Raw genomic sequence first — 17,523 nt, 5'->3', positions numbered from 1 at the left:
TTATATGTGAATCGTTTCAATTCAACATAGGTTGAAAATTGACTCTAGTTTTGCTATGATCCTGGTTCTGGTCTAAGGCCGATAATGAACATTTTTAAAAAAGCATACATAGAGTATTTGCTTTAGAAAATGATAGGTTTTGGGGGACTTCCCTGGCGGTCCAGTGGCTGGGACTCTTTCACTGCCGAAGGTGCTGGTTCAATCCCTTGTCAGGGAACGAAAATCCTGCAAGCCACACAGCACAGCCAAAAAAATAGGTTTTTAAGGAAAACAAAGTGCACATAAGAGACCAAGGAGATGAGACATTAGCACCATTGTCTACAAACAGAATGAAATAAAGGAAATGCCTGGTAGTTTTTCAGAGAAGGTAAAGACGGCTGTGGATCAGAGCAGGGAAAGATTCATTGAAGCAGTAGCCTTTAACTGGATCTTAATGTGGGAAATAGATACTTGAATTGATACATGGATTTTTTTTTTCTGAGAAGATGTAAGCACTGTGACTACTTTCCAGTATTTTGACATGAATTCCTTTCCTTTTTTTTAACAGATGGGAAAGTCAAAGCAGTGTGGTGGAATGAAAAACCATGGAAGTCTGAAAAACCAGGGCTTGAATCCTGACTATGCCATTTAATAGCTAAACATGGACAGGTTACTTAATTCCTTTAAGCCTCCATTTCTTTCATTTTTAAAGTGGAATAGTGGTACCTTAAGTCATAAGATCATTAAGAAGGATAAATCAGATAATGTTATCATGGGATTAGGTCTGTGCTTGACTCCCAGAGGATGTTCAACCAGTGCTAGCTTCTGCCCCCTAAATCAGAGTTGTGGTAAAGGAAAGCATGCCAAGTACTTAGCCAATTCATGGTGAATGTGAGCTCATAGTGTCTACTTCCCCAAAACTAAATCTGGTTTAAAGCATACACAAAAACTTATTTTTGACCCATAAGTGAGAACACCTCTGTGTTAACTGTCTTAATGTTGAAGAATTAGAGGTTGCATTTAAACAAACAAGCACCATAATACTTTCACTGTAAAAAGGATTATTAACCTTAAGTAAAAGCATCTGTCATGAGATTGAATTTACCTATACTAAATCATCCTTTCCTATTCCTGAAATGAAATATTGACATCCAGAAAGCTACCTTATCCATTCAAGTGACAACATTAAGTTCAGCCCAGAAAGCTGAGATTAATCTGAGTCAGTGAAAAATTTAGAAGGACCAATGACAAAATGAGAACAATAAATTTCAAAGTTCAGATTAAAAATGAAATTAATCCAGGTGAGCCAGAGCACTGAACCTCCATTTTTTTTTTTTTTTTTTTTTGAAATTCCAGGACATGACATAGCTCTGGAGGAGAAAAAAATCTTAACCAATGGTGAAAACTGATATTAAGGGAAAGTGGTACTTAGAAATAAAGAGTAGAAAAGAAGGTCACATCATAGGAAATAATGTATATCATTTATTTTTTCATCCTTAATGCAACAAACATTTAGAAAGTTTCTACTGTATAGTAGACATTAGAATAAAATGATTAAAAAGCAGCATCCTCACATACACCTTATAATTATTTAAACAAAGAGACCTGATATAGCTTTCGTTCGTTTGTTTCCTCCAGAAATCCACAGTGTATTGGATGAAACAGACAACCTAATAAGCCATGACGATAATAAAGTGGTGGAGGTGTGCTCTAGGTGTATAGGCAACTGAGTTTGAATAAGGAATTGCCTGAAGAAGATAAGGTTAGTTAACCCTATCCGTTCCAGACTGTTACTTCTCCAATTTTTGGAAGTTCATCCATTTTAAGGCTCAGAAAATCATACGAAAACTTTTGATCCTACCCCTTGACTCTGTCGTCTACCATCCTTCCTTCCAAAGTTACTTAGTCTTATTCTATGAAAGGATTAAGACTAGGCTCAAGATCATGAACTTCAACCCTCCTGGTTGGAGTCTCATCTAGATTTGGCACATCTAAATCTAGGAATGTGCAATATCTAGAATAATTAATGAAGGTCTTGAATTCTGGACGTGTTCGTGGCAATGACTTAGCTTCCCACTCTACCTCTGCTCATCTCTAGGGCAATACTTGAGATCTTAACCTTATATAACATGGTCGCATCTCAGAAATCTTGAAGTCCAACATCCCACACTCTGGCTACACCTTTCCCTCCCTTTAACCATTTGTTAAATGAAGCTGATAGAGCCAGAAGCAGAATCATGATGTATTTTTATCTGAAGCTTATACAATTTGAGGAGACTTCTTTAAAAAAAAAAAACTAAATTACAAATGATGAAGTACTTATAAAAATGAATCCTTATTATAAGAAAACTAAGTCACTAAATTTTAAAAGTAGCCAATTACCACATTACAAAATTCACTAAAAACCATACAATTTTAATAAAAGAATTTTGTACCTTTATAATTCTTTTTTTTCATATATTATGTGCTGCATATGTTTGGCTGCATTCATATACATCCATTGACCTATCATATACATCCATTGACCTATTGATAGGTGCATCATTTCCCATTTCAAAAAAAATGTCATCTTTGCATAATTCAAGTTTGGGGTCTGTTTCTGCATGCTGTATTCATATCCATTCGTCTATTTGTCTCTGCACTAAATCAATACTATCTTAATTGTTTAACTTTATAATAAATATTTAAATTCAGTAATTTAAATCTTTCACTTTTGTTTTTATTTTTCAAGATTGTCTTTGGGTATTCATGGTCCTTTTCATTTCCATATAAATTTTGAATTGGCTTATCTTATTCCAAGAGAACTACTTCTGGGATGTGAATTGAAAGAGCACTGAATCTATTGATCAATTTGAGGATCATCTTAATAATATTGATCATCTCAACAATACTGCGTCATCCAATCTATGAATGTAGCTTTACCTCCATCTCCTTAGATATTCTTTAATTTCTCTCATTATCAACATGTGGTGTTTTTTGCAGAGAGCTTATGCATCTTTTGTTGGATTTATTCCTAGATATTTGACCATTTTGATGCTATAACAAATGGAATCTTTTTAATTTCAGTTTTTAAAATTGTTTCTAGTATTTAGAAACAAAATTGATTTTTATAAGTTAAGCTGTCTAAAAAACTTAACACAAATAGCTAATCTGTAGATTCTTTTGTATTTTCTGGGTATGTTATCATGTCGTCAGGAAATAATCACCCTCTTCTTCATTTCCAATTATTATGATTCTTATTGCTTGTTCTTGCATTTTTGTTCTGGCTGGCACCTCTTCTATAATATAATTTTTTCTTCTTTTTTAACATCTTTATTGGAGTATAATTGCTGATTAGACTTGGTGATGAAGGCTACGCTCATCTCATTTCCAATATCAGGAGAGACGTGTTCAATCAGGAGAGACGTGTTCAATGGACGTCCTCTATTTCTAGTTTGCTACATTTTTTTAACATGAATGGGCATATGATTAATCAAATGTTTTTTCAGAATTCCTGGAATTCTAACTGGAAACTTTTGTTTTTGAAATGAGAAGAAGAGTGGCATTTCCTGGGCTACTCACCTCTGGCAGGGCTTGAATTCCCAATGCAGTTTGAGTAGCTTTCTGCTCAAGCCTCTTAGTCTCTTAATGCTGCCTCAAGTAGGAATTGGTAAATGTGGAAAATCAGCACAGGATGTAGAGCTTACCTTAGCATGGCTCCCCTAAAGTCTTTTTCAATCTGGTTGCCCTCTCATGCCTTCAGATATGGTTTTATTTATTTTTTGACTCAACTAGTCATTCTTAGCAGAAGGATTAATGCAGGTGAATCTCTCATGGCCCGTAGCAGAAATCTGAATTTAATTTTTATTATTAATAACATAAGAAGTTACTTTCACCTTCCCAACTTGTTATTGATGGCGTATGTAAATTAAGAATATTGTCAACTTTGAGAATACCTCTGTAAAGTCTTGTTCATATCTGAGCTGTTAGATTTGAAAAATTTTTCCACAGATTAACTCTGGCCTGTTACATTTCAAGCCTTGTTTCTTTTGCACAATCGACACATTTCTTGGGCTGAATGCCCCGGACACATTCTTATGATGATCTGACTTCCGCCCCTGCACTTTTTCATTATGACTTTGGATAGATCTGCACAGTTGGTGGTAGGAGTATTCTTGGAAGTTATTCCTACTTTGGAACTGTTAGCAAGAACTTAACTGTACATGGAAGTAACTGCAAACTACACAGATATATCTCATTAAGTCCAAACGAAATATTTCCCCCACTCAAGTTCTTCTTAGCTAGCTCCCAAAATACTTGTATCCACTCCACAAACTGATACAAGGAGAAGTATGTTGGAAGGAAGTTGGAGCAGGAGACAGTGCTCTCTCTCTCTCTCTCGCTCTCTTTTTTTTTTTAAGGCTGTTATTGTCTTTATTTTGTCCATGAGGGAACTGAAGCACAGATAAGTTAAGAAATGTATACAAGGTCACATGGCAAGAAAGACACTGAGTCGGGATTGAAACCCAATCATTCTGATTTCAAACCTCAAGAGTTCAAATATTCTGCTGTATGGCAGCCCAAATAATCCATGATGGAAGATGTTCACACCTTAACAGATGTCCAAACTCAGGTGGAGAGCACAAAGGAAGCGATCAGGAAAAGCTTTATAAAGAAGTCTATTTTTCATGGTCTTGAAGAATAAGTGGTATTTTGACACACAGTGATGGATGAAGAGGTGTGTAGGGGTAGGAAACTGTCTGAGCAAAGGCAGAGGGCAGAAGAAGGCACCTTGGCATGTTTGGGAAACAGCAAAAGGAGACAGTACCCTTAATCCATGCATTCCAGTGGGGACAGTACCACCTCATGGATGCAAAAGTCAGTGCAGGGGGGTTGAAAAAAATCTTACTCTTTTTTAATATATAAAGTATAAATATACACAAACTACATAACATATAGTCCATGGATGGTGTTAAAATTTCACGGAGGGGTGGGCAAGAAGGAAAAATATGTCTAAACATCTCATTAAGGGGGCGATATGTCTCAAAAGGCTTGTTGGCAAGGCACTGATTTTTTAAAATGTTGAGAGGCACCATTTTGATAAGTTAAGGTTACTTTACAAATTTCACCAAGACTTGTGGCCACGTGAACCCATCGCTGAGGTTCCTCTTGGCAGCTGGGGAAAAACCCAGACAAGTGCGGGGCTCTGAAGCCAAAACTTCATCAGCTTCATGGTAAAACCACCACAGGTGCGTCCTACAGCAGGACCATGAACTATGAGGAGTCCGTGTAGCTCTTCTTCAGCTATGAGGATTTCAACTTCAAGTGAATATACATTCTACGGTGGATATAAGCCACTGGATCAAAAGTAACCATAGTAACTTCTTTCCAGTGGTACTGCCTTCTGTTTCTGCCCTCAAATGCAGGTCAAAGGAAGTTTCTCCAAGGAATGAGTTGGAGGGTGTTCCAAGCCACAGAATGAAAGGGGAGGGGCCACAGCTGGAGAGCACACTGCTGGCCACTGCTGGTTTAATTATGCAGCTGCTCAAGCACATATGGAAGGCTGCAGGGGACATCAAGGCTGCAGAATTCTATTACCCATAGCACTGAGTTTCCCCACTCTGCACCTTTGCACAAGTATCTCTTGCATCTTCCTCAAATGCTTTATCCCCATTTCTGTAAACATGTTACTATTCTTCAAGACCTCGGTCAGTTCTTCTTCATACCAATCTGGCTTTACTCTCTGACATGGTTCCTATAGTAGTCCTGTAGTTATTCAGCATTATACAGTTGACCCTTGAACAACACGGGTTTGAACTGTGCGGGTTCACTTATGTGCAAAATTTTAATATAAATATATTGGGGAAGTTTTGGGAGATTTGCAACAATTTGAAAAAACTCACAGATAAACCACGTAGCCTAGAAATACTGAAAAAAATTAAGAAAAAGTTAGGTATGTCATGTATGTATAAAATATATGTAGATACCAGTCTATTTTATCATTTATACCTTAAAATACACACAAATTGATTATAAAAAGTTAAAATTTATCAAAACTTACAGACATGACTACAGACCATACATGGTGCCATTCCCAGTTGCGAGAAATGTAAGCAAATGTAAAGCTGTAGTGTTAAATCATAACTGCATAAAATTAACTGGAGTAAATACTGTACTTAGGTCATAATTTCATAGCCACCTTCCACTACTACTGTGATGAGCTCCAGTGTAGCAAGTATCTGCTTAAAATGCCCCTGTGATGCAAATCATCCCCACTTGAGCCCGTTCTCCTATGCTCAAATAAATTGTGTATCCAGGTAAAAGGAGATCGCTTTGTAACTTCAAACCAACAGAACGATGTCTGTATGAGTTGCTGAATATCAGAAGCAATAAGGGAGGGTGGGAGGGAGGCTCAAGAGGGAGGGGATCTGGGGACATGTGTATGCATATAGCTGATTCGCTTTGGTGTACAACAGAAACTAACACAGTACTGTGAAGCAATTATACTCCAGTAAAGATCTATTAAAAAAAAAAAAAAAGAACCTGCTACCATTGTGGTGTTTTAGGAGAAGAAGATGGGATAGGGTGCTTAGATAATAAAGGGGAGGCTACCTCTGTTTTATAATATTGAAGCAGGAACGTGCAGGGTCAGGATATGACTAAAAACAAAACGATGTATATACACACACCTCAAATTCCTATCCTGTTAATAGATCTCAGGCACAGACTTATTATTATTCCACTCACATTAAAAAGGAATATTATACTGTCCTCAGCTACATGGAGTTTTATGAATAATTGTTTTCTACAACGGAGTGTGCTTCATGGTCATGACACCCGTTTTAATTGCATAAAGGATTGTAACCAGTAGATCCCAGGAGAGCGTTCTGGGTAGAGACTAACTGAACTTTATTTTTGAATCTGTCCCTGAATTTCAGTTGAATTTTGCTCAAGGCCTTTTTTAAAAGACACATTGCTTACGTATGGAAGAAACTGCCAAGATAAGAGGAAAAAGAAAACTCGTGTTTTAAAGGAAAGGAAAGGGATCATTTTTCATGGTACAGAATATTTCAACATATATTGAAGGTAGGTTCAATTGGCTTTAAATTACTACTGGAGAATAGTAAAATATAGCTTACCCTTCTTGCCAATGGGCCCGGTCTTGCCAATATTGCCTTGGTCTCCTACATCACCCAGTTCTCCTTTAATTCCTGAAAAGCAAAGCATGTCATCTTTATATCCTAAGGTTTTATCTTCCCTTTAATGATGTGCCTAGTATATCATATTCACTTGAAGGAAATACCAAAAAGTGCATTCTTCTATCTGTGGTATATAATATACATCCTGTGCTATATTAACTATTTTAATAGCATTATAATGTACATATTAAAATTAAAATGTGGGTGAGTGTGACAGTCCTGGGCCTGATGATATTAAAATGCAATATTTCTAAAGGACTACAGCAGAGGATGTTTAATCTAAAGGTCAGATAAGGAGCTGAGCGAAAAAATTCTTGCCGTTTATTCTAATTCTGTTCCTCCTGAGATCCAGTTTGGCTTCACTTTGGGATTCTATTTCCTCGCTACTTTAAAACAAATTGGACTATCTTAGCCATTTTTTTAAAGGGGAGGGAACATACAATCATAAAACCTAGTGATTAAAGGGACATCAGAGATTGTCCCACCAAGTTTTCATCCAAAAAAATATAATCAGGGGTTCCTGAGTTAAAATATAATCAGGGGTTAAAAATATATAATCAGGGGTTCCTACAAAATTGTTACTAATTTGCATTTTTAATCTATGATTATCTACAAAATATTTACCAGTTGTAAAGCTATCTAGTTGTGAGAATAATTTTGCAGTTCATTGTACATATTTATAGAATAAGAAGAGTTTAAATCAGCCTTTCTCAAATTGAAGTCTCAAAATCCTATGAGTCTTTTCCTCTCTTTAACTTACTGAAGATTTTAAAATCAGGGGTCTAGGGCCACTACCTTGTTGCAGATGGCAAGGAGTAGTTCTAGGGCTCGGAAGACACGCGCTTACACATCACAATCCAGAAGCTGTATTCTGGCGAGGCTGAGTCTTGGCTTGGGAGTAAAACCATTCCCTAATAGCCTTTGTGTTATATTCTCATTTTCTTTTCTCCTGTTCTTCCCATATACACCCCACCATTTGCCAAGAGATCTTGGAGAAAAGTGAGTAAATCAGCGGGTCAGACAGTTCTTTCTGCTGTTGCACATCTTCTTCCTCACGCTCTAAGCCCGCCAGCCAGCGGTGCTTCGCATGGCATCTGAGGGGGGACACAGCGATGAACATGGCTGTGTTTCTAAACCTCAGAGTTCCTTAGATATTCCCAGAGACTGCAATTCCCCAGGGCTCCCAGGCTGTTCCTCTCTCACCAGCCCTAAGGATGAAGCTTGAGAAATGTGTCCAAGTCTTGTCGACAGGCAATCTCAAAGGAACTCTCTGGTGGCAAGTAAATTCATTTAGGAAACACATCTCATGAATCGTTGGAGAAGAGGGTGTTATGAAAGCTGCTAACTTCCAAGGCAAGTCCAGTAGAGAGAGAGAAAAGTGTCAAAGTCATATCATGTTACCTACCTTTCGGCCCCATGCGTCCCACTTTGCCATGCTTTCCCTCCTCTCCTGGATCTCCTTTTTCACCCTCATCTCCTTTTGAAATGGAAAATGAATGAGTGGAGCAGCTCAAATAGTAACATAAGCACAGACTCCCCAGGAAAAGCTGAACATGGTTAGAATCTATCCCTCGGCTCAGTGCTGGCCTTACAACTTCGATTTGATTATGTCTATAGGCCCACGTGAACGGGACACTCAGGGAAAGAGAAGAAACTCCCATTAACATTTTTCTTTCACTTCTCCCATGTTGTTGGAAGAGGTAATCAAGAGGATGTGACCATTGGTTGACCAGCAAGCTAGAACCTGACAATCAGAGGTTCCTTACCCTCTCCCCTGTCCTTGGAATGTATGTTCCATCCAGCTCCCATAGCCCAAGCCATTTCAAGGATGCAGCCTTGAGACCACCTGGACTGAATACATGCCTGAGCCCACTTAAGGCATCTATATAAACCTTTAAGATTCTGGTGGGTGAGTGCAGAGATTGACTAGTCTTAAGGCCACTCAGACAAGCCTTGTAACTTCCCTTGCTTATTAAACCTCTCACCTACCAATCTGGAGTGGCCTGCCTCTTTCTTCATCTCCCCTTGCCCTCTGTGTATGGGGCCAGTTGCAGATTTCACCGAGGAAATTCCCAAAATTGCGAACCAACACACATCCAAATCTATATTTAAAGAATTACCCTTATTGGCAAATCCCTGAGAAGTTTGTTTGGCCTGGCAAATCTTTATTCTTGCTGGAGAATCTGGCACATTCTGGAAGCCTGTGCTTGTATATATATCCATATACATGAATATCTATGCACAATACGTATAAATATATAATACAAATCTATATTTATATATTATGTAAATATATATACATTGTATACATATATAATAGATAGATATGTAAACATATATATAACTTTATAACCCTCTGACTGCATGCTTGAGAACCCCCAAATCATAGGCATGGACCTGGAAGATAAGAGCAGAAGATTAGCTAGGAATGGGGAACAGCTGCAAAGCAGTTCTGTGTGAGCAGAGGCTATTCTAGTCATAGGTGGGTCTAGCTCTAGCAACTTGCCCAGTCAGGAAGAACTGAAGGAGTGGTTTGATGAAAGGTCTCCCGAACTGTGAATCAGGAATCCTGGATTTTAGTGCCATTTTAGTCACTGATGGGTTAATCAAATTTTCAAAAGTCAGTGACTGAACTTATGGGCTTTGGAGTGAGGTAGATCTGGAGTTTCTCAGCTCTACTGTTCAGTATCTGGAGAAAGTTGGCTATGTCACCTCCCTTTATGAGCCTCATTTTCCTTTCCTCTAAACTGAGCTAATAACACCTACTAAAGAAGGCTCTTGAGAAGTTTAAATAAGATATTATGTGTGAAAGACCTGGAACGTTGCTGTACACCTGAAACTTACACAACATTGTTAATCAACTATATTCCAATATAAAATAAAAGTTAACAAAAAAAGACCTGGAATATAAGTGCTTAGCAATGGCGGCTATCGTTGTTCTTTCCTTTATACTTCAGTTTCCTCATCCTTAGTGTAGAGATAATCCCCACCCTCCCTAGTTCTCCCAGTTGTATTAGGATCAACAAGCTAAGCATGTGAAGGTGCTTTGAAAATAAAGAGCCCAACACACAATATTGTTAAGACGAGCTACCTGCCTTATCCCCACAGCAATCTCAGGACAGGAAGGCATCCTGGTCATCACCAGTGGAAAGTGGTAGATAACAGACTTCGTAAGACAAAAATGAAATTCCCGGGATTAGATTAGATTAGTTTGGGAAGACAGAATGTTGTGATGTTCGTTCATTTACCCAGAAAAAGCATAACAAATCATTCTCTACTTTTTTCTAAGAATGAATGTCAATATTTTATTTTTTGTATTTTTTAGAATGTTAATATTTTAAATGAAATAATATTTTAAATGGAGCAGTTAGATTTCCAGGTTGTGAGATTGGTCAGGCATTGGAACCCTTCACACATGAAACTCTAGTATCTCCTTCTGGGGAAGGATTTCAAAAAAGATGCACAGATGATTTGTGTGATCAAACCAGTGGGGTGAAGTGGATGAACTAGATGGTGTTTCTCTAGCTAAAGTTATTAGTGAATGTTTATCAAGTGAATGTTTATCAAGTGAATGTTATCATGTGTGCCAGCACTGTGCTAATGTGATCATCACAGCAATTCTAGGAGGTGGAAACAATTACTGCTCCATTTTCTGAATGGAAAAACTGAGACTCACCGAGGTTAAGTTGTTACCCTATTGTCATAGAGCTTGTGAGTGGTAGAACTAGGATTCAACAATATGTATGTCTCTGCCCCTCCAGATCCCTACTAGCAAGTAATTGTTCCTTCTAGTCTAGGATTCTGTGACTCTCAGCGGACTGTGGATTTTACAGAACTTGGCGCTGTGCCACATTTTTCAGGGAGCAAAGTGGAGATACAGAAAGTGCGTCTTGTTCCTTTTGAAATAAGATGGATAGTGGGGAAGATGAAACCAGCTCAATGTCTCAATGACGTAATTCATAGGGAATGTATCCTTGAGGTAATTTAGTATAAGTAAGACCTGGCTTTGCCACTGATGAACTGAGGTACCTTGCGAGGTCCTTGACCTTGAGCCTTGTTTCACCCGTTTGTAGAATGGACAAAATAATACCTTTTTCAGAGAGTTTTAATAAAGGTAAAATTAGAAAAGTATTTTCCTTCAGGAAGTTCTCTCTGACACTCTCAGGCTGGGCTAAATTCTCCTTCTGATTATCTTCATTGTTTAAAGTACCGCCTTCTACTGAGTGAGTCTGTTTATCTCTGCTCTCCCTTATACTCATCTGTGACCTGTGAGATAACCCGGGCCATGAGTGTTTCTACCACCCCCAGAATTTAGCAAAGTGGCCCTGGAGCTTAATAAATATAGTTGAACCGGACATGTTTTATGAGCCATAAAACATTTTACAAATATAATGGTAATGTTTATTGAATATTAAGCACCAAAGGAGTTCCTCGTACTGGACATGCATCCTATCATTTGATCCCCACAAAAAACCTTTAAGATGGACACTATTCTTAGCTCCATTTTATGAAAAAATGAGGTCAAAGAGAGGTTCAATCACTTCCCAAGGTCACATAGCTGGTAAGTAATAAAGCCAGAATTCAAACCAGGGAAAATGCCTTCAAAGCTTTTGTTCTGAACAAGGTGTATGGTTAGGAACACATTTCTGTTTTAACATTTCTGGGTTTGGGGATTGCTATTCTGCACAACGGGACCAAAGATGCGTGTCCTGCTTACCAAAAGGCAAAATCAAACGCAGGCATGTACGTGGTTTGGTGAGTCATAAAACCACACTAATGTGAATTATTGGTGCCATTATTATGTCTTCTCTCCCCCTTCTTATGAGCTTTCCCATTCATTTTCAAGCAAGCATCTAACTGGAGGCAGCCAGGTGAGTGACTTAGTCATTTGCTGCTCCCTGGTGGTTCCTGACGGAGACCTGGGAGGGTGAAAACAGGATTATTATTCTTCTGACCAGTGTGCCTGAATCCCAGCCTGGTGGTGAGAGGGCTGCTGGCAGCGATGAAGTAAACACCGTGTACCCTTGCCTTCAGCTTGGGTCCCAGCTTCATTTGATCTTTGGGACTTGTTTTAATGAGAACAGAAGAGAGGCATAAAAGCAGGCTTTGGAAAGGATCTCCCACATGGCGCACAGTTGTCTGCTTTTACCCTCTTAGCAATATTTCATTGGATTAGTAGGGCAATTTAGACTTACTTTCCTTCTTTTAAAAATAGCCACTTACATTTTAAAATTAAATGAAAAGCTATAAACTGTGATGAACTAATTTCACTTTTACAAAAATTATTGGTTTCAGCTCCTGCCAGGCCACCAGCTTGCTGTGATAATCCCTCCAGCAGAATTCCAGCAGAGCACACAGCTGACCAATTTTTCTTAGGTACAATTTTTTTCCCCAAAAAGCAAAAACTCTTTTAAAATGAAATTCTAGTTTGAAGTGAAATAGCCGAACCTAGATCATTACCCCTGCTCAAAGGAAGTAATTATTAAAACTTAGTGAATTGGTTTTGGAAATGCTAAAGAAAATTCACTGGAAGCTGTACTTTTCCCACTGCCAGAATAATCTTATGGACTGGGGGCAAGTTGTTAACAGTCCTTCTCCTGGTCAGCCTTGGAATTGAGTGATACAGGTGTTATGGTGTGCTTTATCAATGAGGCCAGATTCCTACCTAAAATATATCCTCCCCAACCCTACTTATGCCCTTTTTCCATGTATGCTGATTGCATCTTCATTTTTGGAAATTTTCATAGTTGTATCAATTATCATCTGGACCTCTCATATATATGAGATACACTAGTAAGGTCACAAAGTGGACCACATCCCAGTACTTTTCCTTCCTCAATCACGACCTCATTATTCCACAGAAACATAAAAAAGAACAAAATAATGCTATTTGCAGCAAGATGGATGGACCTAGAAATTGTTATACTGAGTGAAGTAAGTCAGACAAAGACAAATATCTTATGATATCGCTTATATGTGAAATCAAAAAGAAAATGGTACAAATGAACTTATTTACAAAACAGAAATAGAGTCACAGATGTAGAAAACAAACTTATGGTTACCGGGGGAGAAGAGGGGGAGGGATAAGTTGGGAGATGGGATTGACAGGTACACACTACTATATATAAAATAGATAACTAATAAGGACCTACTGTAGAGCACAGGGAACTCTACTCAATACTCTGTAATGACCTATATGGGAAAAGAATCTAAAAAAGAGTGGATATATATGTATATGTATAACTGATTCACTTTGCTGTACACCTGAAATTAACACAACATTGTAAATCAACTCTACTCCGATACAAATTTTCTTAAAAAAGGAAAAAGAAAACTTCTAGGCCTTCCTGGGACCTGCTATTGTTTGCCTTTCCTCTATTCACCCAGCTTACCAGTCCCTCTGTGCCTCGACCTACCTCCCCATACGTCCTGGATCCCTTCAACTCAGTCACATTCACAAGGCTCGCCCTAAGGAAAAAGGAGTGCACTGCACTGGAGAAAAGAGCTCTGGAGAAAGTCATTTCATTTCTCTGAGTCTCAGTTTCATCCGTAAAATGGAGGAAAAAATCCTTACATCAAGGGATTGTCAGGGACTAAAGGAGACAATGCATGAGAGGTGTTGAGCACAGTGTCTGGTGCTTGGTAAACTCATCTATTCTTGTTTTAATGAGAACAGAATGGAGGTACAAAAATGATGATGATGATGACGATGAAAGGTCATCTCTTTTGAACCTATCTCAATCCTTATTTTAAAATCATTACTTACTCTTTTATTTGACTATGCATTTTTTTTACTCATTACTATGAAGATTTTCACACAAAGATAGCTAAGTAAATATACACCCATTAAAGATTCTGAGGTATCTTTAACAATTAACAAGTTGTCATTGCTTCATCTATGTATTTTTGCTGATTTTTTTTTTTTTTTGCTTGGTGCAATGAACAGAACAGGAGTTTTATAGTCTGTTATGGGCTGAATTGTATCTTCTCCCCAAAATCCATATGTTGAAGCCCTACCCCAGCACATCAGAATGGAACTATATTTGGAGATAAGGCCTTTAAAAAGGTGGTTAAGTTAAATTGTGGCTTTTAGGGCAGTTTTAATCCAATCTGACTGGTGTCCTTATGTGAAGAGGAAATTTGGACACACAAAGGAACATGAGGGATGCGTGCACACATCTCTGAAAAGGCCATGTAAGGACACAGTGAGAAGACAGCCAACTGCAAGCCAAGGAGAGAGGTCTTGGCTAACAGAGACCAAATCTGCCAACTCTTTGACCTTGGACTTCCAGTCTCTAGAACTGTAAGACAATAAACTTCTGTTGTTTAAGCCCCCCAGTTTGTGATATTTTGTTACGGCAGCCCTAGCAAACGGAATCATAATCACAGAGATCTAGGTGCAAATTCTAAATCTCCACTTAACAGCTCTTTAATCTTATACTAAATAATTATCCCCTCTGCTTCAATTTTCTGGAAAATTAAGATAGTTACACATCTCATGGAGTTACTGTAATATTACATAATACTATGGATGGCAAAATTCATAGAGGAGTCCCTTGCACCGAGGGGGACTCATTAATCCACAAAATCTGTAACTTTCACCTACCTGGGAGCTTCTACCTGTGCTTCTGGTAACGGCCCCACAACTTGCCATAGGAAGCAATACTAGCTTATTCTCAATCCACGTAGTTTGAACCTTCTCCACAGTAACTGGTTCAGCAATGGACATGTGGCCCAATGAGAGCCAACAAATTTCAATTGGTAGATAAGTCTCCTCAATCACTCAGACAGTTACGAATTTCAAGACAGAGACTTGCTCTTTCTGCAGGGGTTGCAGAGAGGATAGACTATTACTGAAGTATCTGAATCTACTTTAGCACCACAAAATAAGAACCTTCTTTAAAATGAAGTCATTATAGGGGAAAAGAGAACCAAGGTGTGTTTGATTCTGATCACATCACTAGAGCCTGGATATAGCTCTGCCTGAAACCCTTCCTGTTACATGAGTCTATAAATTCCTCTTCTCTCTTTTGTTTGTTTGTATGATTTGGTTTTGTTTCTTTCACTTGCAAACACAAGTTTCCTTACTATTATAACTACTAGGCATTGATCAGGATCTTCTTATGAGGAGATCAAAACTTCAGGAGAGAATGGGCGAGTAAACATAATTACGGTGATAGATGCTGGAAGAGTAGCAGTTATGGGAACATAAAGGAGAAAACATCTAACTCTGCCTGCTCACACCTAAAACTCTCCCGTATTCTTTCTCCAGAAGAGGTAAACGAGATCCCTATCCTTGGGCTCCACCAGAATAAACTATATCTCAAGGTAAGTGCAGAAGAAAACAACCTAAAATACAAATTTGTCAATATATTAGGGCAGGCTGATACTAAAACGTTCTCATCAATCAAATTCATGTGGATTTTTATCTTTTGCCCAATTCCATGCACCCTGTAGGTCCAGCTAATGTGTCACCTCCTCTACCCAAGAGTCTTCTCAGCATCTGCCCCCATCTCCCTCTTTAGCAGCCTGGATTAATCTCATTCTCTGCAGGTAATTCCCCTCGGACTTCATAGCATCCACCACATTGTGTCATAGATGATGGGACGGGTTGGGGACGATATATTATTTTCTTTGTATCCCTAGTACTTGGCACAGGGTCTCACATGCAATAGGTGCTTTCTCAATAAAGGTTTCAAAGTAAAAGGAATAACATCCTTAAAAACAAGATGGATAAATGTGAGGTTAATGAAAATACAGTCAAATTAATTACTAATTGATTGAAATGTCATTCTTAATAATGGCTGATTAATGAATTGACTTCAGCCTGCTGGGGGGTCTATGGGAAAGGCTTATCATCTAGTAAGGCAGCCCAGGCAAATACAGACAGTCCCCGATTTACGACGGTTTGACGTAACAATTTTTTGACTTTACAGTGATGCAAAAGTGATATGCATTCAATAGAAACTGTACTTCAAATTTTGAATTTTGCTCTTTTCCTAGGCTAGCGATATGCAATATGATACTTTCTCTTGAGGCTGGGTGGTGGCAGTGAGCTGCAGTTCCCAGTCAGCCATGCAATCATGAGGGTAAACAATCAATACACTGACAACCCTCTGTACCCAGACAACCGTTCTGTTTTTCACTTTCAGTACAGTAGTCAATAAATTACATGAGATATTCAACACTTTATTTTTTAAAAGATAATTTTGTCCAACTGTAGGCTAATGTAAGTGTTCTGAGCATGTCTAAGGCAGGCTAGGCTAAGCTATGGTGTTCCCTAGGTTAGGTGTATTAAATGCACTTTCAACTATGATATTTTCCACTTAGGAAGGGTTTATCAGGATGCAACCGCATTGTAAGTTGAGTAAGATCTGTACACAAATATCTGTCTCTACTGTTCCCTCCACTTCATATTTTTGTTTCCTCTTCTGATTTACCCATCTTCCAATATCACTGCCATGCTCCAATCCCCCAGGCTCAATACCCAAATTGGCTTTGACTCTTCCTCCTTCCTAACTCCCACCTTGATTCTTATTTTTTCTCACGTCCATCCTTTCTTTTTCCTTCCATCTCTACTGCCATTGTTTTACCTCTTCCTGTCCTTGTACACTAACCCATGTTCCTTGCAGGTGAGCCCTAAATGGTCTTCATGGTGTTTTAGTCACTGGTGGTTCCAAGGGCCTAGAATCGTGTCTGTTCTATACATAGTTGTTGAAATACTGGTTTCATTGGATCTGAACTTCACTTTTTCAAACCATCTTGCAAACTAATCTGTATAAAATCACATTTTCATTATAAAACTGCCCCATTCAAAACATTTCAGCAGTTCGTCTGTGTTTATAGGCCAAGTCCAAACTAATTAGTCTAGTGTTTGGACTTTCACAGACTGGTATCAATGGAACTTTCTGGCATTATTTTCTGACATTGACCTGCATAACCTTCTATTCCTGCCCAACTTGTCTATTCATTGTTCATTAAAATGTCTTTCAATGTTTGCTCCCACTGAAAGGCACATGGTTTTCTCTCTGTTTGAAATTCATCTCCTCAGGGGAAAAAGTTCTAAAATAAAAGACATATATGACCATATGAGAAATTAAAAGTCTTTATATGACAAAAGATGCCACATAAATATATAAAGTTTATCAACAAAAATATGAGAGACAAGGAAAAAAATCAAACACTAAGACATAAAAAATGATTAATATTTTTAATGTACAAAAAGTTTTTGCAAATTGCTTTGCAAAAAAAAACAACAAATGAAATTAAAAGGTAATCTAAAAATATAAACAGTAAATGATGGATGAAAATGCCCAGACTCACTATTAGTCAGAAAAACATATATGTATAAATGTCAATATCATAT

General features: G+C 38.1%; 1 protein-coding gene across 7 annotated transcripts in view; it reads right to left on the bottom strand.

Annotated features, from left to right (window-relative positions):
- Positions 1-17,523, bottom strand: part of COLEC10 (collectin subfamily member 10) — a 185,617-nt gene that overhangs the window by 22,315 nt on the left and 145,779 nt on the right. For all 7 annotated transcript variants that reach the window (XM_082433240.1, XM_082433241.1, XM_082433243.1 and 4 more), the window contains 2 exons: positions 8,563-8,634; positions 7,098-7,169 (listed from right to left, as the gene is read on the bottom strand). In XM_082433240.1, the coding sequence (XP_082289366.1) occupies positions 7,098-7,169; positions 8,563-8,634 (144 nt within the window). The remainder of the gene's footprint in view (positions 1-7,097; positions 7,170-8,562; positions 8,635-17,523) is intronic.

The sequence above is a fragment of the Balaenoptera physalus genome, assembly GCF_965194825.1.
Source record: "Balaenoptera physalus genome assembly, chromosome: 17".
Taxonomy (NCBI): domain Eukaryota; kingdom Metazoa; phylum Chordata; class Mammalia; order Artiodactyla; family Balaenopteridae; genus Balaenoptera; species Balaenoptera physalus.
The sequence above is the reverse complement of the archived record's forward strand: the minus strand, read 5'-3'. Positions and strand labels throughout refer to the sequence as shown.